The sequence below is a fragment of the Mustela putorius genome, unplaced genomic scaffold (assembly GCF_011764305.1).
Source record: "Mustela putorius furo isolate JIRA1106 unplaced genomic scaffold, ASM1176430v1.1 tig00000450_pilon_pilon_pilon, whole genome shotgun sequence".
In the NCBI taxonomy this organism is placed as follows: Eukaryota; Metazoa; Chordata; class Mammalia; order Carnivora; family Mustelidae; genus Mustela; species Mustela putorius.
This window is the reverse complement of record NW_025421385.1, coordinates 12,190,250-12,215,202: the sequence shown is the minus strand read 5'-3', so window position 1 is coordinate 12,215,202 and position 24,953 is coordinate 12,190,250. Positions and strand designations below refer to the sequence as shown.

The following is a 24,953-nucleotide window of genomic DNA, read 5'->3' as shown; positions in this document are numbered from 1 at the left end:
CCCTTCTCTTTTATTCTCAGTATTAAATAATAAAAATAAAGTATTGAGACTTTAGTCCAGGTCCTCATCACTTCCTTCTTGGTTTGTTGTAGTTTCTTTTGATTTGGCTTTTATTTTCCTATTCTCTGTTCTCTCAGGTTTATACAGTAGAACTAAGGCTTTTTTAGATTACTAGTTTTTACTTAGTCTCTTCAAACAACTGTTTTACTTGAATCACTTTATACTTGGAAAAACATTTTAGATTATCTTTGTCTTCAACTGCAGATTTCTTAGGTATGAACTTAAACCTTTTAATACAAGACTGTGTTAGAAATAAAGTTATTTGGGGGCGCCTGGGTGGCTCAGTGGGTTAAGCCGCTGCTCAGGTCATGATCTCAGAGTCCTGGGATCGATTCCCGCATTGGGCTCTCTGTTCAGCAGGGAGCCCGCTTCCTCCTCTCTCTCTCTGCCTACTAGTGATCTCTCTCTGTCAAATAAATAAATAAAATCTTAAAAAAAAAAAAAGAAATAAAGTTATTTGTATTTAGAAGTAAACATAAGTGCTTGTCATATGCATTGTGTCTATACAACAGTATGAAATGGGAACATTTACTGTATACATGAAACTATGTATTACATATTCTCATCTATGGGTCTTGGTGTGTGTGTGTGTGTGTGTGTGTGTGTTTGTGTGTATTTTTTGGTATTCAGTGATTCCCCAGTAGGAAAGCACAGCATTCTGTTGAGATTCTAATGTATTCCCATTAGGAAATAGCCCTCTTCTCCAGTCCTCCTTAAAAAGCTAGTTTTGTAAAGAGAGATTCATTGACAAGTGTGTTATGAGTGTAAGTAGTGTGGAAGTAGAATCACAGCTGTAACAGGAATGCTCTCTTTTTTTTCAGTCAGCCCATTTCACTTCTGTTTTCTTTATTAAAACTTTTCTCTGTTACAACTGGATGTGCATTTCATTTGTTTGAATGTAGCATTTTTTATTCTGGCACTAAATTATGCCATGCGTTTTTGTTTTCATGAGGCAGAATCTTCAGGTTCTTATGGATCCCCCAAATTTTAAATACCACATTAGTATATTATTCCTCTATTAAATGCAAAGGAGAATATGAGAGAAGAGAAACAAATACACACCTCAAATTAGTGTCTCTGCAGAATTACCTGTGAGACCTTTGGGATCATTAGTGAATTGTCAAAGCTGACAATGGTAAATCTCAGAATGCTAAGAATCTACTATATTATAATAATGGTATGTCACTACCCTCCCCTTCTACCTCAGTAGATTGTTAAATAACTAGATTAAGTTCTTCGAGATCTTTTTTGTTTGTTTTCTGAAGGGCTTAATACTGTAGGTAGTCAGTGAATGTTGGTTTGATTAGATTTAAATGATTGTTTAACTGTGACCTATTAATTGGTTGAATTTGGCTACTTTATCGAAGTTTGAATCAGCATTTATTTGCATACATAATATGTGCAAGGAACTGTTTTGGGCATTGTGGAGGATATGAATAAAAGGATACTAATACTGGTACTTACTTACTGCGGGTTCACAGTATGTGAGGACAGTGTTTTCCAAAGTGGGTAGATGGATGGAGCAATGGATAGCTAGGTAGGTAGGTAGGTAGGTTGAGAAATAGCACAGAAAACAAATTATGACATAGTTTTACCTTGTGGTAAGACTGCTGTGAAGTTGCAGGAGGATGTACGTGTACATCAGTAGGGGCAGGATGTGATTTCACATGTGAAAGTTCATTCCCTTTTCCCATTTTTTCTGATTTAGGTATGAACTTAAACCTTTTAATACAAGACTGTGTTAGAAATAAAGTTATTTGGGGGCGCCTGGGTGGCTCAGTGGGTTAAGCCGCTGCTCAGGTCATGATCTCAGAGTCCTGGGATCGATTCCCGCATTGGGCTCTCTGATTTCCCAATCAGAAAAAATGGGGAAAAAAATCTTGAGTTTTATACCACTAAGCCCTTTATATTTCTAGATATTTGCTAATTGTCTTTAAAAAAATGAACAAAGCAAAGATTGTCCTTTAGACTCAGCCTTTGACAAGAATTATCCAGAGAAAATTTAATCATGTTTTATTTTCCTTATAATTAATTTTAGTATTATCTTCTACTTAAGACTGTGGGCTACAGCAGTGTCTCAGAAAAACTTTACAACCCAAAATAAGAAATATAATTTTTGTGGACGCCTGTGTGGGTCAGTTGGTCAACTGTCTACCTTCAGCTTGGGTCATGATCCCAGGGTCTTGGAATCAAGTCCCATATTGGACTCCTTGCCCAGTGGGGGAGCCTGCTTCTCCCGCTGCTCTGCCTACTCTGTCTGCCCTTCCCTCTGCTTGTGCTCTCCCTCTCTCTCTGACAAATAAAATCTTAAAAAAAATAAAGTCCTTTTTAAAAAAAATATGAATTGTGTCATGATCTAGTAGTTACCTATGTATATATAACAGGAACGAAAGCTTCACTCAAGATTAGTCAGTGTATGCTTCATTACTTCCTTTTTTTTTTTCTATTTTAATTGGACTAGGATTACCTTGAAAAAGTTTTCAGTTCATTAATTAGATTATAGTTTGAAAAAATATTGCATGAAATAGAGAAATGGATAGAACTTTTTTTAATTGTAAGAAAGTTACCTATGCCTAATTACATTGTTAGAACAGATGTTTTTCTGAACATATTTCTTGGTCTTATCTTTGCATTTAATTCTTATATTTATATATTATATTATTGCAAATATTTTATATTTGTCACGTAATATATTAGAGATTTCCATAGTTCTACATTAGTAATGTATGTATCGGATTAAATTTCTTTCTTTTAGTATAACTTACTAAATCTCTCTTCTTGGACTTTTTTCTAACTGTTGCATGAAATGTTGTAAAAATTCCATGATTATGGCCTTTTGCTTCTTAAAATACATAAAGGTCACTCATAATAATTTTATAGCTCTTGTATTGAGTACCATACTACCTTTTCCTTCCAGATACTGTATTTTTCAGTTCTAAAATTTCTAGTTTTTTTTTTTGTAGTTTCCCTTTCTCTGATGAAAACCTCCATTTTTTGCATTTATTACAAGAATTTGTTCCTTTACCTTATTGAGGATCATTATGATTTCCTTAGAAGTTTGTGATAATTCCAACATCAGCATCATCTTGGGGTTGGCATCTGTTGATCTCCTTTTACTTGAGCAGTGTGGGCAGATCTTCCTGTTTGGGAGGGTGTGTGTGTGTGTGTGTGTGTGTGTTGGTATGTCAAGTAAGTTTGGCTTGTATACTGGAGTTTTCAGTATTGTAGGATTTCATTAAAATCTTATTAAGAATGTTGGTTTATTTAGCAGACATTCATCTTGGTTAGGTTCAGGATGCAGGTTCTGTCTTGCCTTTTTTTGTTGGTTCCAATGACTGTTTACTTTTACAAGCATTTGTTTTGCTGTTTTATATGTGCCCAGCACATGTGCCAATCAGGAACTAGTGGTTTACATAAATTTTAGTTCTCAAAACCTCTTTGCTGGATTTCTTTAGGTCTGTTTCACATGAGCACAATTCCAGAATGAGCCCAAGACTTAAGTTAGTTCTTACACAGAATCAGGAGATCCTCTTCTCAGCTCTCTGTGGGATTCTCATACTTTTTCTAGATCCCATGGCATCCTTTTCTCTGTTCTTCTGGCCAAAAAGTCAGGTTTCTCTCCATCTTTAACCTTTAGAGTTGAAGTGAGGAAAAAAATGGGGAATCCTCACCATACTTTTTGGATAGCCGGGGCCTCTTTTCCTTGTTTCTCTGTCTGGAAGTTGCTGTTCTTTGGAGCTTTTTAGGTGCTGGCAGTGGTTGCCCTCCAACCCTAAGCAGGGCGTGGGAGAAATGGGAGAGGAGGAAGAAAAGGAGATTCTTCCTGCTGCCCACCGCAGTAGCATGGAGGAGTCCTTTTACTTAGTCTTCTGGCTAGACAAAGGGGGTTTGTTTCCTCTAGTGTTTTTGCTTCTAGCACTGGCTGCAGAGTTTGATTCTGCATTCTCTGAAATCAAAACCTATTATAGAAGAGCACAAAGCACTATGAAATTTACCTCAGTACCTGCACACAGTCCCTCCCACCCCCCATCACTGGTTACTGTTCTACTTGTTTCCTGGTGGCTTTTGTTTTTATTTTCACAGTCTGCAGCTTTTTTTGTAGTCTGGTGCTTCTAGTTGTAATCAGTGTGGGGAAAGAGGTTGGCTTACTCCATCTTGGCTCACTGTAACTCCTATATACTGTTTAAGAGTATTTTTTATCCACTGTATTCCAAGAATTTAGAAGGGATACATAAATTTTTTGTATTGAATTAAAGACCATGTGAATAAGTTTTTGTAGCCTAAATTTAATTCTTGAGGGAGAGCTGATGGTAGTTTTTCTTTGTTACTAACAGTTTTAAACCACTTCTTTTGTTGCTAACAGTAAGTTAGATTCTAAAGTAAATGGGTTCCTTTTTATAAGTTTAACCAAAACTGCAATATTAATCTTAGATACCTGTCACGGTTGAGAAATAGAATGTTTTGCTTAGTAATATAAAAGACTATTTATGTGAAAATACTTTAGCCCATAGGAGCGAATAGTAAAAAAAGCATGTAAATATTTATATTTGTCATAACAATTTTGTTAGCACTTTGATATATCAAATTCTGGCTTTCTTTTGTTTTCTTTTAAACTAGAGGATCTACCCCCATCCCACCTGACCCACCAAAAGTTTAGTGTATAGGTTCGATCTTACTAGACAGATGATTATTACTTCAGATGTATAATTAAGAAAATGGGCATCATTTTTCTTGGTAATATCTTACACTTTTTTTTTTTTAAAGATTTTCTTTATTTATTTGAGAGAGAGCATGCACAATTGGGGTAGGGAAGAGGGAGAAGCAGACTCCTCGTTGAGCAGGAAGCCCAAAGTGGGGCTGGATCCCAGGACTCTGAGATCATGACCTGAGCTGAAGGCAAAACACTTTACTGACTAAGCCACCCAGGTGTCCAACTTTTTTTTTTTTTTTAAAGATTTTATTTATTTATTTGACAGAGCGAGGGATCACAAGTAGGCAGAGAGGCAGGCAGAGAGAGAGAGGAGGAAGCAGGCTCCCTGCTGAGCAGAGAGCCCGATGCGGGACTTGATCCCAGGACCCTGAGATCATGACCTGAGCCGAAGGCAGCGGCTTAACCCACTGAGCCACCCAGGCGCCCCCAACTTTTTTTTTAAAAGGGTTTGGGATTTGAGATCCTGAGAAAGATGCCAATTTTGCATAACCTTCACCAAATAATATGTACTTTCATTGTACTTAACTATACTCTGCAGACTGTTTATTCGAAGATTTCCTATCTGCAAAAGCACACTCAGTTCCATGAAGGCAGAGTTGTCTGCCTCTTCTATTAGATCCATGGTGCCTGGCACTAATGAGTAGATTTGGAATGAGTGAAGAATTGTTAGATTATAGATAATTTACATTTTATGTCATTTTTGTGCTTTTTTGGTGCTTTTTTTAATGTTTTCCAATTTTTCTGTACTAAAATACAACACAGGAAAAGGTTCTAAGGGCATTTTAAAAGGGGAAACAACTTAATTTTGCTCACTGATTTTTATGTGTTAGAGCATTTCAGATTTTATGTGCTTTAGTGTTCCCAGTTACATACGGCTTAATTCAAAGATGCATTTGAAACTTTGTTTTGAAGTTTTTATACTCTCACATTATTTAGTGTAAAATTAGGAGCTGTGCCTTCTTTAAAAGTGTGATCTGAGAGTCCTGGCAGAATATCTGTAACATATCTTTTTGGCTTTTGCTCTTTAAAAAATTCCGTGTGTTCAAGAATACTGCTACTTTAGTAGAAGTAACCCACACTTATATATTAATTCAAACATTTTTTAACAAAGAAATTTACTTTAATATAAAGTCACTATTGGTCACATTATTCTTTTAGAACATGCTTTTTCTTAATGTTGCTTCTAGTGTTGAATCTGCTACTGTTAACTCTGTTACTGTTCTCTGGTCACATTCTGTCAAGTGTATCTGATTTTATGTTACAGTATTTAATACTGTGTATTGTATCTCAACCCAAAAATAATAGGAAAGATCTTGCTATACAGAAAAGGAGAACTTGTATATTAGAGAGTGACAAATTTTAGATATAGGGAATACTTAGGTTTTGAGTTGTTGAAGTAAAATTTGTAATAAAGTATTTTGGTTTTTGGGAATTATACTTGGAGAATAATCTCTTTAAAATGACTATCAGTGAAACAATTATCTTATTTACTTTTTATTCCTATATGCAAAATACTGAATTTCTTTTTTTAAGTTATTTAGGAAAAATAGAAATTTAGAAAAATTTTAATTTTGACTTTGAATTATAAAAATAATTTTCAAAAAATATTTGCAAAAATTAAATCTATACAATCATTTACAGCTTTTTCTATTGTATTAGCTTTCTGTTACTTTGCAGCACATTGCCACAAACTTAGCTTATGGTTTAAAGCACCACAGATTTATTTTATAAATTCCATGGGTCACAACCTAAGCACTAGGTTAGGTTAGCCCATCTGTGTTTGCAGATGGGCTCACCAGGCGGAAATCAAGGTGTCCGCCATGCTCTGTGCTCTTATTTGAGACATGGATTTCTCTTCTAAGCTCATTTAGGTTGTTGACTGAATGAATACAGTTCCTTGCTATTATAGGGCTGAGGTCCCTGTTCGTTTGCGGGCTGTGGTCTGGGGATTGCTCTCAGTTCCTACAGCCACCTTCGGGTTTTAGTAGTCATATGGCAGTGAGAGAGAGCTAGCTCTTTGGTGTCTCTTCTGATAAGGACACTAATCTTGTTGAGTCAGAACTGCATTCTCACAATCTCATTTAACTTTAATTACCTGCATGAAGTCTCTGTTTCCAGATATAGTCACATTAGGGATTGGGAATTTAGTGTATGAATTTTGGAAGGAGTTACTGTGGAGGACCATTGTGGCAAGTAGAGCAAGATTGTATTGAAATACAGTTACTGTGTTTTTCAAAGTAACCTATGCATGCATTTTTTTTTTAAGTACAAAAGAGATTTTATTGGAAGTTCTTCCTTCTCACATCATGATGGATCCCCAAAAGAGGAAAATGTTTAAGATCTTAACACTTCAGTTCTGATGATATTAATTTCATATATCTAAGCAGTATTTTTGTAACACTGTTTCTTGAATTGTCTGTTTTAGATATTTATTGACTTTTTGCAAGAATTGATGAGGCATTAGTTCACTTGTGCTGCCCTTGTTGTCTTTAATACCTTAATTAAGTCCCAGGGGTGGGACTCTGGAATTAGATAAGCCAAATTATTTTCCTCTGGTTGTATCTTCTGTGTTTACTGTGGCTTGTGATTTCCTCTTTATGACATCATTTACTAATCCTCTTAATCATTTGGGTTTGTTTTTCTGAAATTTGTGACATCTTGTCTGTTGATTATACTCCCTTCCCTGTTCTGCTTACATTTTGAGTTGTTTTTACCTTTTTAAAATTCTATTCCTTTATTCTTCCAGTAGGAGGAAGAGAAGAAAAATGTCTGTAGTTAGCGTGCTATCTTGAATTGAAGGTATCAAGATGGTGTTTCTTCTAGTATCTTTTTTGATTTCTGATTTTTCGAGATTTGAGGGATCCTAACTAGTCCGTTTGTTCATTCCTTCTTCCTTTCTTTTTGAATTTATTATTTATTAGAGCACAAGCACAGGGAGAGGAAGAAGGGAGCCCAACATGGGGCTGGATCACAGGATGCTGAGATTATGACCTGAGCTAAAGGCTTAACTGACTGAGCCCCCCATGTGTCCCTTAACTAGCACTTTAAAGGCAGTAGAGGCCTGTTGTTAGGAAAGATAGATTGGGTTGATGACTGTTTTAGTTATCTTAGGTTTATATACTGGGTTATTTCCATTGATCATAGAACCACAAACTTGAAGGCTAACATTAACCTGTAAATGAGCAAGATTTTACCAACATTTGAATGTTCTTTGGGGGAATGTCAGATAATGAGGTTTTCATTGGGCTCTTCCAGAGTAATGATAGAATTCATATAATAACTGTGCTCAAATTGGGAAAGGCATTAACATTTTTGATGGAGAAAGAAATCACAAGTAGGCAGAGAGGCAGGCAGAGAGCGGGGAAGCAGGCTCCCTGCATCTGGATGCGGATGCGGATGCCGGGGCTCAATCCCAGGACCCTGGGGTCATGACCTGAGCCACCCAGGCACACCACATTAACATTTTTGAAGTGAATTTGCATAAAATAAGAGCACGAAGCACAACATTTTGTTAAGTTTTGGGTAGTGAGTCACTGTATGGAAGAGGGCAGATGAGGGAGGTCATGAATATGTTTATCCAAATGCAAAAAAGAAGTGTACATTTCTAGGACTGAGAAATACTGCCCAAATTCAAGATTGACTTGCATTTATAAGTAAGTTCTGTTGGAACATACCATGCCCATTCATGTGTGAATTGATCCTTGGTCCTTGACTGCTTTCTTGCTGCAGGGGTAGAGTTAAGTAGTGTGAAAGAGACCATGTGCTTCTAGAGCTTAAAGTGCTTGGCTGTGCTGACTGGTCCTTGGCCTAGTCAATAGCAGAATCTTTATCAAAAATGAGTTTTTTGTTGGAATAGTCAGCAGGAACTAAGATATTTCAGTTTAGATTTAAAAAAAATCCTCAAACCTTGATTAAAGTCACTAGAAAAAGATTTCATTAAAAGTTGTTTTCAGATGTCAGAAGAATACATTTGTTGTGGTGCCTGTAAGTTCCTGAGGGGAGTTGAAACATAAAGGATCCAGGCTATTGTTCAGAGCCTTTGTTTTATATTGATAAGTCTTGAGTAGCCATAGGAAGGGGCAGGTCAAGACTGGGACTTCATTTCAGTCACTGAGGTCAGAGGGACCTGGAGAGTTTGTATAAATAAAGGGTTGTCAGATGAGATTAGATAACATTAGAACACAGCATTTGAGGGGAAGAAGCTTAGATTTGGGAAGAGGAGTTCAGACCTAGCAGGTTATCAGTAGACCTAGAAAAGTGAAAACTATCTTAAGTGAGGGAATAATTTGATGGACAGGAATCAGCAGCCGATTAAACTTCAGAAAACGAGGTAGGAGGGAGCCAGGCCCAGGAAATAGATTGGTGGGATCAGAACCTATATATGAGGGGTGCCTGGGTGGCTCAGTCAGGTAAACACCCGACTCTTGACTTTGGCTCAGGTCATGATCTCAGGGTCATGGGATCAAGCTCCATGTCTGACTCCCTGCTCAGTGATTCCAAATTCAGTGGGGAGTCGGCTTGAGATTCTCTCTCCCTTTGCCCCTCCCTGCACACGCCCACCCGCGCTGTGTCTCTCAAATAAGTAATCTTTGGGAAAAAAAAAAAAAAGCTTTAACATGAGAAAACTTGGTATTTAGAGAGCCCAAATTTAGAGTGCGTGCAGCCCTGATCTTGTGACCCAAGTATAGAGATGGGAGCCATTAGGGAAATGAAAATGGAGGTCACAGGATAAATTTTCATTCTTTTCCAACATTTTCCAGTATAAAACCAGATCAAATTTTGAGAATACAGGGAGAATTACATTCCCAATTTTGGTGAGGAGTTGATATATCTAATTAGAATGAGGGTTGGAACGAAACTTGACACTTCCTAATGGCAGTGTTGTAGCAGAATTGTTACCAGCTGGATAAGACAGGTGTATTACTGTGTATCAGACACTCTGTCCTATCCTATAGATAAAAAGATTAAATATTCTCTCTTGACATACGTTAGACTACTTATAGAAGTTTTAAAAAAGCTTTGAATGGTGTGATATTTCAGCACTGTTTTCTTTTTCTAAAGTCCTGACTGTTACAGTGATGTCATACCTGTCTCAACAAATGGTCTTTGAGGGAGGTCGGTCCTAGAGGATGGAGTTTGATGTTGAGGGTTGACAACAGGGGAATGTATAAGAACACTTAAATTTGGAGGAAAAGGGGCACCTAGATTAACAGTCTGACTCTGATTTCAGATGGAGTCATGATTTCAGGTTTGTGGGGGGCCTGCTTGGGATTCTCCCTCTCTCTCACAGCCCCCTGCCTCCCCCCCATAGAAGGAGAAAACAGAAGGTGGATGATGATAAGCTGTCTCTGCCGTCAGGTGCTGGGTTCACATTAGTTCCTTAAATGTATAAATTTATATTCCACTTACTTCAAAGAGAACTTTGTATCAAAATTAGACACTGGTGAAAATATATTTTATATTTGGATACAGTAAAACTAATAGTTAAATATAGCAGAGAAGTAGATGTCAATAGACATTTGAGATTTATGTTCTGACAAGTAAAATAAACTTCTCACTTAGAAGCCAAGGTACTAGATGGGAGAAACATGTTAAATCATCTTTTCTTAATTAAAAAAGTAAGCCCGTGGAAACTGGCTGAGTCATTCTCCTGTTCTGCATTCAAGGAGAATATACTTTGGGAATTATTGCATAAGAGGTTTTTTTTTTGGGGGGGGGTTGAAGATAATTATTTCTGTAACAGATGGGTAAAACACAATGTTTCTAGAGTAAGTCTTTCATCAGTCTTTGTAAGCTGAGGACTTAGTTAAGGCATTCATTGAAGAGTTAGATGAAATGATCTGTGCCTATTTTCTCATGATTAGATTTAATAAAGAAATGAGATTTTAGAGAATCTAGAGTAATGGTTAGTTAGAAGCATATAAAGTGAGCCTTGGAGGAGTACTTAACTACTCAGTATTTCTCTGAGTACTACTTTAAATTTCTGCAGTATGTGCATTTAAAAAGGCAGGGTGTCTCAGGTAAAAGCTGACTTTTCAGACTGTTGAAAATGTTTAATAAATCTTAATTATATTTCCCTTACCTCATCCCCTACCCCCATCACATATACACATAAAACAACCGAAGCTTTGGTGTGCTAGACTATGAACTAATGCTTGATCGAAACTTCAGGGCTTTACTATACAAAATAAAAGTATATGTAGTCAACTGTGGGGAAAAGATGATATATCTTCATTGCTCTAATAATATAAATTATTATAAAATGGACTTGCAAGTCGCTGAGTGAATAAGTGTTTGATGGATCCTTTAATATTATTCATTTAAATGGAGAACGCCTACAGAGTAGGATTTTAATTTTAATAATGGCTCACCCTGTTGAGCAACTTTAGTGTGTTCTAAAAGCCTTATTTTTATGTGATGTTTCTGTGAAATGAGTTTCTGTTCTGCTAATGAGAAACCTAAGGTTCAGAGATTTAGCAGCTTATGATAAGATGATGTAGTTGAACTCATACCCATGTCTTTCTGTGCAGAGCTTGTGCAATTGTCTTATGTGTGTTCATTTTAACTTATTCTTAACAAATACCTGTTTTCTCCCAGATAATGAAGATATAGTTTGGATAAAAGGGGAAAAAATCTAAACAAAAAAGACATGGTGTCTATCCTTAGAGCTTAATCTCTTATAGGAGAGGGTAGGAGCAGATTTCAGATGGGCAGTAGCCAGGACCTACTGAGAAATTCTGAGAAATTGACCTTTATTTTATACATATAGCTTATTATAAGCACTGTAGAATGTGTTGATGTTATTTTGTACCTCGTAGTAATTGAAGCCACAAGTATATTAAAATTTCAGGTAGTAATTGAAGCCACAAGTGTATTAAAATTTCCTGTGACTTTAGCAGACATAGCTTCTTAAATGATCTGATGGGATCTTGACCTAATGGTTGGCAGTATCAACAGGTGGGCACTTCTTTGGGAACTTAAAGGGAAGCACATTTGTACTTTTTCCACAAATGATTTCAGCTTGAACAGCTCTTGTAGCATTAACATCTTAACTGTATTAAAGGAACTTACATCCTTTGACCTTTGATGATACTGTCACTCTTTGTGACAGTCCATTTAAAGATCAAGTATTAGATGATCAGACAAGTAAATGTGAAAGTATTATGATGAGTGCTTCAAAGGTGAATGACTGTACAGTAAGAGTATGGAAGAGTAGGTACCGATCTGGCTGGGAGGGTAGGGAAGGTTTCCTCATTAAGTGTTGCTCCAACTGAGATGAATGAGTACACATTAACTAGTGAGGAGACCCTGGTGAAGAGTATTCCAAGTAGAGGGAACAAGCCCATTTTCAATGCTCTGTGGCAGGAAACTGAAAAAAGATCATTGTTCCTGGAGCAAAGGGCTCAGCAGGGAAGCATAGAATAAGAGACTGGAAAGGTGGAGAGGCGTTCCCATATGTGTTTATCCAAAACATGGGAAGTGAATTGACCTTTTTAAGGGGATATTAGTCACCTGATTAGATTAGTTTTTGAATAGATAGACATGCACTTCCATTTGGATTGTCCTCTGGGTGAGAGATGAAAGTGTTTGGGGCTATGGTTGTGGTTGTGGTTAAAGGAGAAAGAGGAAAAAATATGGGGAAAAGGAGAAAATATAGATAGAATCAAGTAGAATTCATTGATAGGTTATAAGGGGTGCCAGAGCAAAAGCTGTAGAGGACTCCCTAAGTTGCTAGTTGACTAACCAACGCATTCTGTTTTAGTTACTTTTAAGTCTGTTCAGGTATTTTGCAATGTTATAATGGCCAAAGCTTAGTTTCCAGACTTGAAGTTATTATCTTACAGCATTATAGTTAAAATCTTGTCATCTCTGAGTACAGTGCATGTTTTAATCAGTATTCATTTAAGCTTCATTTGTTCATTGCTTGATTCTCCCCCTTTAATTGTTTTCTCTTTAAGCAGTTTTATTATCCTTTACTTATATGAGAAATTTCAAAACAAAACTATTTTTTGGTGGAGATTACTGTTAAACCTGAATCCTTTGATTTCTAAAAAGTTTTGAGATATAACTCATATACCATACAATTAACCAGTTTGAAGTGTATAATTCAGTGGCGTTTAGTGTGGTTCTTCAACCTTACCACAATCAATTTTAGAATATTTTATCATCCCCCAAAAGAAATGTACTCAGTAGTTATTCATCATTTCTTCCCAATTCCCCCAGTTGCAGGCCGTCCCGAATAGATTTGCCTTTTCTGAACATATCATATAAATGGAATCTTAAAATATCTGGTCCTTTTTAATATGGCTTTTTAAACTCAGAATAATGTTTTCACAGTTCATCTGTTTTGTAGCGTGTATCAGTACTTCATTCCTTTTTTATGGCTAATATTTTGAATGATTATAACACATTTTGTTTATCCATTCATTTTTTTTTAAAGATGTTATTTATTTATTTGACAGAGATCACAAGTAGGCAGAGAGAGAGAGAGAGAGAGAGGGAAGCAGGCTCCCCGCTGAGCAGAGAGCCGGATACGGGGCTCGATCCCAGGACCCTGGGATCGTAACCTGAGCGGAAGGCAGAGGTTTTAACCCACTGAGCCACCCAGGCACCTCTTATCCATTCATTTGATGGACATTTGGGTGGTTTCTACTTTCTAAAGGACTTCTATAAATAATGTTGCAGTGACCATTTGTGTATAGGTTTTAATGTGAATATGTATTTTCAATTAATCTAAGTATATAACCGGGAGTGGTTTGGTGGGTCATACTACATATTATTGTGTTTCCCTTTTTGAGGAATTGCCAAGCCATTTTCCTAAGCTGCTGTACCATTTTATATTCCCACTAGCAATATATAAGGGTTCTAGTTTCTCCACATCCTTGTTCACACTTGTTATTGTCTGTCTTCTTGATTATAAACAACTAAGTGTGAAATTGTAACTCATTGTGGTTTTGATTTGCATTTCTCTGAGGGCTAATGATGTTGAACTTGATTTTTAAAAGAAAGCAGCACTTTGATTTTATTGAGAATATAAAAATGGAAATGTTTGGTAATTTCATGCACTTGCTTAGAGACCATTAGTTTTGCTGTCTTTAAAATTTGTTCTTCTTTTTTATCAGTTGTATTCCCTGAACGACTACAAACCACCCATTTCTAAAGCGAAAATGACCCAAATTACTAAGGCAGCCATCAAAGCTATTAAGGTGAGTAATTTTACACTTCTGTTTTCAGAAGAAAATACTATTCTAATATTTTAGAAGAAGGATGATTATTACAGGCTATACAGTTAACCATTGAACATTACAGATTTGGTCTGCACGGGTCCACTTACACATGAGTTTTTTTGGATAAATTCAGTGCATTACTGTGAATATATTTTTTCTTCCTTATGATTTTCTTAACAACGTATTGTCTCCAGCTTACTTTGTTGTAAGGATGCAGTATTTAATACATATAACATAGAAAATATGTGTTAATTAACTTATCAATATGGCTTCTAGTCAATAGTGGCTGATTTGGGGGGATTGTCAGAAGTTACATGTAGATTTTCAACTGTGCAGGGAATTGGTTGTTTAAGGGTAAACTGTGTATTCTCTTCCTTTTTGCAGAGTTAATACATATTCATGAGGAAAAACAAAAATAAAAATTAATTATCACCTGTGAACTCCCCAACTAGAGATAAACATTTAACACTTTTGGTAAATATTCTTCCATAAGCTTTGAAGCTATCATTTTTCTTTACTTAGGCAAGATTTTAGGTAGAGCCACGTTGTGGAGACTGTGTTTCTTATTTGTCACACTGACTTTACAGAATCTTGGTATAGATTTCTAAATAAAATTAATAGTTTTTTCCTTACTGATTCTATTATAGATTTGAATATGAGCCATTATGAAAAACAGTTGAACCTTATTGTATATAGGACATTTAAGCTGTGGGAAGAGGCCATAGGTCTTTAGCCATTGCTTTGATACAGAGGTTTTGAGCTAATCTATGTTGACTCACTGATCCTTCCAAAAATCGCAGAGAAGGCTTGAACTTCCCTGTAGAGAATACACACGCAGTTTTGCCTAAAATTTCTTGACTTTAAGGATCTTTTTTGAAGTTCAACCATAGATACCTCTTTCTAAGTGGTCCTTGTCTGCAAAGCTAAGGCTCCCTGATTTAGTAGGGCTATTAGAATCAAGAATGAATGAGTGCTTATATTTAATTAAATAGGTTTTAACCTGTGGATATTTGGTAATATGTTTCCCTACTGTAAATAAGAGCATCAGCCATAACCAGAAGCACCAATTATTTAAATAAATAATCCTTAAATAATAACATTATCTATTAGATTTAACAAATTCTTATTTACGGAAAGAATTGCCACTAGAAGAAAATTCCGATAGTTGGTTTTTCAGTGTTCTGGCGGCCAAAGCTTATTTGTCAGACATGTAGTTAATTTCTTACAGCATTATAGTTAAAATTCCTGTATTTATATGCAGAAAATCAAAGAGGTGATAAGTGAAAAGTATGGTGACCAGTAAGCATTCAAGCGAGAGAATTCTTTAAACAAGTGTATTTTTGGGTGTCTGAATGTTTATTTAGTCTTTTGTGCTTTCTTTATCTTATTTTACATTGTGATCTGATTTTTATGATCGTGATTCTGAGAGTGTGCAAACATGTGTATTACCATTTTTAGTCTGAAAATAATTGATGCATTTTATATAACTTGAGAATACTTCTAAAAAATTTTTTTTCATTATAGTTGATACATGGTGTTCTAGATTTAAGAGTACAATATTAGTGATTCAGCATCTCTATTCTTTATGCTATGCTCACCGCAAGGGTAGCTGTCATCTGTCACTATTACAGTATCATTGATTATATTCCCAGTGCTGTACCTTTTGTTCCCATGACTATTCATTTCATAACTGGAAGCCTGTATCTCCTCCCCTTAACCTATTTTCCCCATCTCTCCACTGCCCCCTTTCCCTCTGAGCAGAATATTTTCTAATTAAAATGCTCTGTAAAGTATTAGCAGCAACATTACTCCTATTTTTCAGATGTGGGAAGGGTCTAAGAAAATAAGTAATTTGCAGTAGTCAGAATAAATACAGCTAAATTCGAATCCAAGTTTCAGTCAAGAGCCTAAACATTATGATATACTGTACTATTTTGATTTATTATTACTGCTTTATATTTTTTAATTTTGAAAATTTAGACATGTTGCAAAATACTATAATGACTGGGGTGCCTGGGTGGCTCAGTGGGTTAAGCCTCTGCCATCAGCTCAGGTCATGGTCTCAGGGTCCTGGGATCCAGCCCCACATCGGGGTCTCTGCTCAGCGGGGAGCCTGCTTCCCTTTCTCTCTCTCTCTGCCTGCCTACTTGTGATCTCTCTCTGTCAAATAAATAAATAAAAATCTATAAATTTTTATATAAATTAGTTATTAAATATTTATATAAATTATTTATTATAAATTTATAAATAAAAACTTAAGAAATATATATTATAATGACCAACACATAGTCTTCCCTCAGATTTGCCAGTTAACATTTTGCTACAATTTGGTTTATTTCTACACACACACACACACACACACACACACATACAAACACACACAAACATTTTTTGGCTGAATCATTTGATAGTTTCAGATTTCATTCATAATAGCTCTTAATCTCTAGATACTTGAATTTGAATCTCTTAAGAACAAAGACATTTCTTAAGTAACTATATTGTACACTGACCACATGGAAGAAATTTCAGGATCCAGTAAGATCATATATTACATTTATTTGTCTTGTCACGCAGCCATACTCAGCCTTTGTTTTGTTTTTCATACCACTGATATTTTTGAAGAGTTCATACCAGTTGTTTTGCAGTATTGTATTATTTTAAACTGCATTTAGCACATGTGTAAATTGAGATTTGAGCTGCTTTTTAAAATCAGTTTTAAGTGATACTGTTTTATATTGAGGTAAGTCACTAATTTTTTTATCAGTGATTAGGGACATGATTATTTTAATGGGTGCTTGTTAACACTGCACACTGTCAGCAAAATTTCACAAAATAGCTTTTGGGGAAGAAGGCCTATGTGAATTGGTAAACTTTGAATTTAGTAAGCAGTTTTACTCAGAATTACAGTAGTAAAGTAGCTAGAAGCAAAGAGAACTATTAAATGTTTTCCAGAAGAACTTATTATTTAGTACAAATCATTCAATGTGTAATTAATATTTTGTATGTTGCTTTTAAATGTTTAAGGTAATGCTTACTTTTAAGAAGTTGTTTTGGCTTTTTTATTTAAGTGACTTAACACTGTTGAGTAAGCTGTTTTTATAGTATGAAAATTATACCCAAGCTTAAACTTGTACATTTTGACTTGATGACTATGAGTAATGAGGTTTTCCTTTCTTTTTGATTTTTGGATTTCTTGATGCAGTTCAAAGGAATGTTCATATGTCTCTTCAGTCTAAGGGGATGTCCTTTAAAAGTATAATTCCTGGGATCAAAAGTATAAGTAGAAGCACAATTTAAGTTCTTTAAACAAATATGCTAATTATGCAGTTGCCATTAAGATATTAAAATTTATTAAGCACAAGTTTTAGATATCTTTTGTTTAATTTATAATTTTTTTAATCTGTAATTTCTAATTTGTTCCTTTTAGGTTTATTCATAGTGTTGTTTCTAAAACTTACACCTGTTTTCTTATAATTGATAGCATCCTATTAACTCATTTTTAATCTGTATATTCACTTCACTTCTGTTGGTTTGTTTTAGCTAATCCATGAGAACTTTATACATCCCTGTATCTTATTATATATACTTGTTCCACTTTCCAGCAGAAACGAGATAATGAAGTTCAAAACAACTCCTTTGCATATGTTTATGAATGCTATTTTTTGAGTTATTTGATATTTCTAGTATTACCCTAATTTAATGATACCATTGGAAATCTTTTTCTTCCATGAAAGGAGGAATATACATCTGCCCGTATGCTTATTACAGGTACTTTACTGTCAACCTAACAGTATGCGAAAGTATGATTTTATGAGGACTGTGTTAAAATTCTTTTGTATCTCATAGCACACTTTGGATATACAGTTTGCCCTTTAACATCGTGTTGTTCGGAGTGCTGATCTCTGTGCAGTCAAGAATCTGTGTATAACTTTGGACTCCCCTAAAACTTAACTACTGATAGCCTACTGTTGTCCAGAAACCTTACCTATAACATAAATAGTCGATTAACGTTTAGTTTGTGTGTTATTTGTAATATATACAGCATTTTTATAATCAAGTGAGTCAGAGAAAATACCGTTACTAAGAATATTATAAGGAAGAGAAAATACATTTACAGTATTGTACTGAGTTTATTGAAAAAAAATCAGCATGTAAGTGGACCCGCACAGTTCAAACCTATGTTCAGTGCTCAGTTATACTGACCATGTATGCACGTCAAGAAACCTTAACTAATTAGGTATCATAGTTAATTGCTTCTGAAGGTGAGTGACCTGTTGGTTTCAAAATTCATGATTAAAATTCATTGTTTTGATAGACCTTTGAAACGATGTTAAACTAACTGTGCTTAACGGAAAAATTCAGATCTAATTGAACAGATTTTAAAACTATACTTCATGTTTGTTTGTTTTTTTAGTTCTATAAACATGTGGTACAGAGCGTTGAGAAATTCATTCAGAAAGTAAGTATAATTTTCAATATGTACACTAAATGTACTGTAATTATAGATAAATGCCTTGTCCTCTATCTTTTAAATCAACTACTCAGGTTTTGTTTTTGATGGCCTATTCAAAAGTGATTCCATTTATTTTATTTTCTAATTAAGAAATAAAGGTGCCTGGGTCGCTCAGTTGATTAAGGGTCTAACTCTTGATCTTAGCTCAGGTCTTGATGTCAGGGTTTAAGCCCCCCATACTAGGCTCCACCAGTATGGAGCCTACTTAAATAAAGAAGTAAGTAAGTAAGTAAATAAATGAAATGAAATGAAATGATAGTGCTTTTTGGATAATTCTGAAAACAATAGCTTTCATTCAGGTCGATGTTCTTGTTAATTTGCAGTGCCATAGTGAGCATCTGTCCCCTGAAAAAAATGGTGTACATATGATTTTTCAAGTATGTTAATTCTCACTTGTCATTTTAGCAGAATGCCTAGAAAGCAGCTCTTCTTTTAGATAAAGTGTGGATAAGACAATGCCTACCCACTACTTCTCTTCTGCTGATTCATTTTGTCTCATCCATTAAGACATTATACATCTCAGCATCTTATTTTATGACCTGAAGTTCCATTGTCTAGGGTAAGCGAGGGTAATGAAGTTGAAAATAGCTAGCTGTCTTACACACATTTGATAATACTTTTTGTAAGCAGAGTCCAAGGTGACTATATTATAGTTTTTTGCTCTCCTGGTGATCAGTGCCCTATTCATGCCACAGTTTTTGGCAGGAGTGCACACAGCTTAAAACTTACAAAATGATACTATATTTGTGCTTTACTGTAACTGAATTTAGGTTTTGTACTCTGACCATGTTCATGTTCCTGGATGTAACCAGTACCAATTTGAGAATCAGTGGTATATGGCATTTAAGGATTCAGGAAGATTGCAGTGTTTTTTGAAAATAGTTGACAAGGAGAAGGGTATGTGAATCAGTCAGTTGACTGTCATGTCGGTAACCTTGAGTAAATCAATTTCGTTAATCTTTCTGTGATTCAGCTTTTTTCTGAAGTCTTTGTTTCTCAGTACTTAAGAGTATTAGTAAAACATACTTTGAGTTGAACAACTAGTGAATTGAGGCTGAGATGCAAAGTAAAATAATAGTAAGTATGCTGTTTTAAAAAGGTAAATCACAGTATAATAGAAATGTTGGTGATTAGAAAATTTCATTGTTCTAAAACTTTTAAAAGTTATTTTAAAAAGTTTCGAATGTCTAAAGCAGTGCATCTTAAACTTTTTGGTGCATTGGAGTTACCTAGGGATCTTCTTAAAATTCAGATTCTGAATTCACTAAATGTGTCAAGGGGCTGAGAGTCTGCATTTCTGCCTGTTCTTAGAGGATACTTCAGCTGTTAGTTTAGAAACCACAATTTGATTAATAAGGGTTTAAGGGATAAACACAAATTTACCAATAAATATTTTTTTACTGATTTTTATTTAGAGCAGGGGTACTTTTAATAAGATACTTCAGAATCTTAAACCTTGGGTGAGCAGAGTCATCTCCATCGCGAGATAATTGTAGAGTCCGTCTGGAGCAGCAAGTTGGTATTGCGGGGGCGAAGGGATGAAGTTAAACAAAAAAAGGTGGAATTTCATCTCTCTTTACAAGACATTCCAAGGTATAACATTCCACATAGAAATGAGAAACCTGTTGAGAGGAGAAGCCTCATACAGTATGTACAGTTTGGAACTGTTCAAATATAGTGATTATATGAAGTGCTCCAGTGGCCACATTTTAAAAAGAGTTCTTAGTAGAGACAGTAGGACAAACTTAAACCTCACATAGTATGAACAACTTCATGCCTCACCCGTGCAGTCTGAAAGTTAGAAGTCCCAGGTAGGCCATTCTCCATTTAGAATGTATAACCTTCAGGGGTAATTTCTGGCACAATATTTTGATTTTTCTCCTAAGAGAAATACTTCTCAGACAGGTTTAGAGAAGCTTTGTATAGATTCTCGTTTTCATGGTCTTATGGAGCTTCAGTTTTATCTAGCCCTCCACAGTCTTCGGTCATTATATACTGAGTTCTAAGTTTCACCTAGTTTCTCCACAGCCTGAAAGAGGTTTGAAATGATATCTTTCATAGTTAAGAGGTTCATCCACATTTCTGTTATGTCATAGTGAATGAGGTAAACAATCTGTACAGCTCTTCCATCACTTGTACAGTTGGTCACAGTCCAACAGCTTACTGTTGTACCTTAAAGTCTGCCTTAGAGGGATACCTTGCTGGCTCAGTCAGTAGAGCACGAGACTTTTGATCTTAAAGCCTGACTTAGAACCAAAGAGGAATGACGTTGCCAGTCAGTGTTTGGGCAGAAATTTGAATACTTTACCCCTACCCAGTTTAAAACAGAAATTCAGCAGTGGGTTGGTTCATGGTAAATTGAGTTGCGTGAGTGCATTTTTAAGCTAGTTTGTGAAAATTGCAGATTCATGTGTCATTTAATCAATAGATGATGCTTGCATTAGCTTATGGTAAAGAGAGCTATACTCTTCACCCAGGTTCTCCCAGTGGTAATGTCCTGATAGCATAAGTACTAAAACCAGGACATTCATACGGTCCACCAAACTCAGATTTTACCAGTTTTACATGCACTTATTTGTGTGTATGTATATTTAGTTCTGTGCAATTTAATCACATGTATTGATTCATAAAACCAGCACTGTAGTCAGAATATAACATAGTTCATCACCCCAAGGAGCCATCATGTTCCTTCTCCTTTTTATAGAGTCACCTTCTACTCTATCCCCGCGCCGCCGCCCCCCCAACTGCTGGGGGGCGTTAGTCTGTTCTCTGATTTGCCATTTCAAGAATGTTATGTAAATATAGACTTTTGAAATGGGCTTGTTTTGTTCAGTATAATTTTATTTAGATCCATCCAAATTGTGCATGTATTTAATGGCTCCTTCATTTCTAAATGACATTCCATTGGTATGGATGTACCACAGTTTGTCTAGCCATTCACCCGTTGAAAGCCATCTAAATAATTTCCATTTGGGGGGGCTTTTCTTAATAAAGCTGCCAGGAACATTCGTCTGTGGATTTTTGTGTGAATATAAGTTTCCATTTCTCTGGGAAAGTAAGTTCATGTTGTTTCTTAAGAAACTGCCACTCTTTCCTAAAATGGTTGTACCATTTTACATTCCCACCAACAGTGTATGACTGATCCAGTTTCCACATTCTTTGCCATCATTTGGTGTTACCACTTTAGCTATTCTGATAAATGTATAGTAGTGTCTCATTGTGCTTTAATTTGCATTTACCTAATGGCTGATGATGCTGAACATGTTTTCACATGCAGCTTTGGCATTTTCAGTGAAATGTCTCTTCATATTTTGTTCATTTTCTAATTGGGTGGTTTTTTACTGTCAAGTTTTCAGAGTTCTGAATAATATTCTAGATGTAAGCCCTTTGTCAGAGAGATGGTTTGTAAATATTTTTTTCTTAGTTGGTAGCTTGTCCTTTCATTCTTTCAACACAAGATCCAAGGTCTTTTGCAGAACAAAGATTTTATTTTAGTGTTGATGAAGTTCCAGATTGTATATGGTTTTATTTAATACCAGAGGAAACCTTTTTTTCCCTCTTTCCTAGTCTCACTGGAACTTTACTATGGGCGGGGTGGAGGGAGGCAGATAAAACACTCGTAAAAATGCTGCAGTACTGATGATGGTAGGGAACTAGAAGCCCACTCCACCTGTGTTGTTTTCTGCCCCATAACCCTTGACATCCCTGCATAGATGCTTTGTTTCTATGGAACCTAATTTGTAAAACCCCTGAATTAGAGTATTGTTTGTAGTAGGAAATACTGTTTTAACACATTTATGAAAAAGTCTGTTTGTTATGTACATTGCATGTAGTCAATTGAAAGATCTAAGAAAAATGTGAAGGATTATTTAATGATGTTAGCTTATAATTTTGGTATCCTCTCGTCCCAGAACACCATATATTAGCTTGTCTGTACTTTTCCTTCATCCATCATAGACAAATAGTGCAAAAAGTGGGGAGATATTGCAGCGCTTTGGTACTGTGTTATTTGTGAGTCTGTGTTTAGCATGAGAGACTTATAGAAGAATGAATGAGAGTAATAAATGAAAAGGCAAATTAATAGTGGAAGCTGATTTCCCATAGGCCAGGAAAATTGCTTGAAAGGTTACTCTGGCTTCATGCCTCTGGTGTGGGGTATGCAAAGATTTGGGCAGTTGGCCACAGATAGTTTAAAAACAGTAAATTTTCAGATTCTCATTTGCCTTATGTACTTCTTACTAAAAATAAACTCTGCTCTGGGGTATTTTTTTTTTTTTTTTAAGATTTTATTTATTTATTTGACAGACAGAGATCACAAGCAGGCAGAGAGGCAGGCAGAGAGAGAGGAGGAAGCAGACTCCCTGCTGAGCAGAGAGCCCGATGCGGGGCTTGATCCCAGGACTCCGAGATCATGACCTGAGCCGAAGGCAGCGGCTTAACCCGCTGAGCCACCCAGGCGCCCCTGCTCTGGGGTATTTTTGATCAGTTCTTCATCCCATACACCTTAAATTGACATTTTAAATATATCTTGAGCTTATCATTGTTAGGCATTAAGAGAAAGTTTTGTCTGTTGTGTTTAAGAACTCAAGGAAGTTTATATAAATGTTTCTTTTTATATGAAATGTTTGTACACATATACAGAAAAGTGCAGAAGACACAATATGCATAGCTTAATTTTTTTAAGTTACCTGTATAACCACCACTCAGTGCAAGACATGGAACTTTGGCTGAAGTCTCCAACTACCTCTTCTTGATCATACCTCTCCCCAAGTAATACATAGTCTGAGTTTTATGTTAGTCGTGTTCTTGTTTGACATAGTATTACTCTTTAAGTCTGCATTCTTAAAGCAGTTCAACCTGCTTTTCAGTTTTGCATAAATGGAATCCTTGTTACATATTCTTTAGTGTACAGTTGTTTTTACTCAGTATTACATGTTTAGGATTCATTCCTGTTGATTATAAAAGTATTTGTTTCTTTTCATTGGTATATATTCCATTACGTGAATAACTTCTGCTTATCTGTTCTGTTGATAGGCATTTGTGTGTGTGTGTGTGTGTGTATGTTTTCCAGTTTTTGGAGTTATGAACAGTATACTGCTAAGAATACACTTTCATATTTATCCTGGTGTGGTTTCTATTTCTGTGGAGTGGAATTGCTGGGTAGTGGGATTTGTATTTCTTTAACTTGGCTAGATAATTCCAAATAAATTATGTAATGGTTGTACTAATCATACTCCCACTCTCATTCAGTGTGTGTTTGTGTTGCTCCCATCTTTACCCACACTTAATATTGGTAGACTTAAATTCTTCTAATCTAGTAAGTCTTAGTTAAAGATTATTTTTAAAAAATACTACCCTCATTTCACCTTTACTTAAGGAGTTAAATTCCAGCCAGCTTTATATCTTCTTTGTCAGAATGTTTTTTAGATTCTTAAGGACTCATCAAATAGAATGAATTTCTGTAGTCAAAGAGCAAAATGTCCTTTATTCAAACCGAAAAATATTAGGTTATTATTAGTTACAAACTGTTACTACTTTTCTTCAGTTTCAGTATTATCACATTGAGGTTAATCTGAAATATTTTACTAAGCTGTACTTTAAATTTGGATTTGTTTAGATTTGTTTCATCAGGAACTGGGATAATACTTTTTTTTCTTCCTTGTCATCTCCCTTCTCCTATAGTTATATGATGATACTTTATGTCAGTGAAGTATCAAAGCCCTGTCCACCTCTTGCTTCCTTGCTTGGGTGCCCACGACTCTAAGTATAAAGAGGGAAGGAATTAGTGATTCCCTATCATCCCTTTCAGCTTTACACCTTTAGGAAAACTTGAATCAACAGAAGTCTTGAAAACAACACAAAAACAGTATGTTTGCCATCTTAAAAGAAAAATACCACTTAGTCTTTCCACTTATTTTGTATCTCTGAGTTCTGTAGTTAAATGTTATTTCCTTAAGTAACACATAGATAGAGGTTCAGAGTCAGCAGTGAAGATCTCACAGGCTCAATTAAGAGTATTATATGTGTTTAGTTCTTGTTGAACCTTCCTTCCTGATCTGTATACCTTTATTTCCTTTTCTTGTCTTGTTGCATTATCTAGGACTTCCAGTATGATGTTGAAAAGCAGTGGTAGTGGTGGGGGGGTATCCATTCCTGGTTGTCACCCATACTTAGCGGGAAAACTTTCAGTTTGTCATCATTGAGTATGATGTTAGGTTTTTTATAGAGCCTGTACCTCTGGGCCATGGCCTTAACACATGCTTCTCAGTTTTTCTTAATCCTTCTTAGACAGGACAGGATGGCTGTAATTTCTTTACACTAGGTCAGTGAGGCTCTGGTTAAACCCCTGCAGATCAGGCTTTGGTTAAGTAGTTTCTCCTAAGATACACCTTGTTAAGAACAGAATGCTGCTGGCTGTCTCTTCCTTTTCTCTACCTCCTCC

At 35.7% G+C, this 24,953-nt stretch overlaps 1 protein-coding gene across 12 annotated transcripts in view; it reads left to right on the top strand.

The window, feature by feature from the left end:
• SCAF8 (SR-related CTD associated factor 8) overlaps positions 1-24,953 on the top strand; it is a 222,746-nt gene that overhangs the window by 18,595 nt on the left and 179,198 nt on the right. For all 12 annotated transcript variants that reach the window (XR_001177198.2, XR_006606800.1, XR_006606799.1 and 9 more), the window contains 2 exons: positions 13,894-13,977; positions 18,413-18,457. Coding sequence is in view for 6 of the 12 variants with exons in the window: in XM_004778196.3 (XP_004778253.1) it covers positions 13,894-13,977; positions 18,413-18,457 (129 nt within the window). In the remaining 6 variants the exon portion in view is untranslated. The remainder of the gene's footprint in view (positions 1-13,893; positions 13,978-18,412; positions 18,458-24,953) is intronic.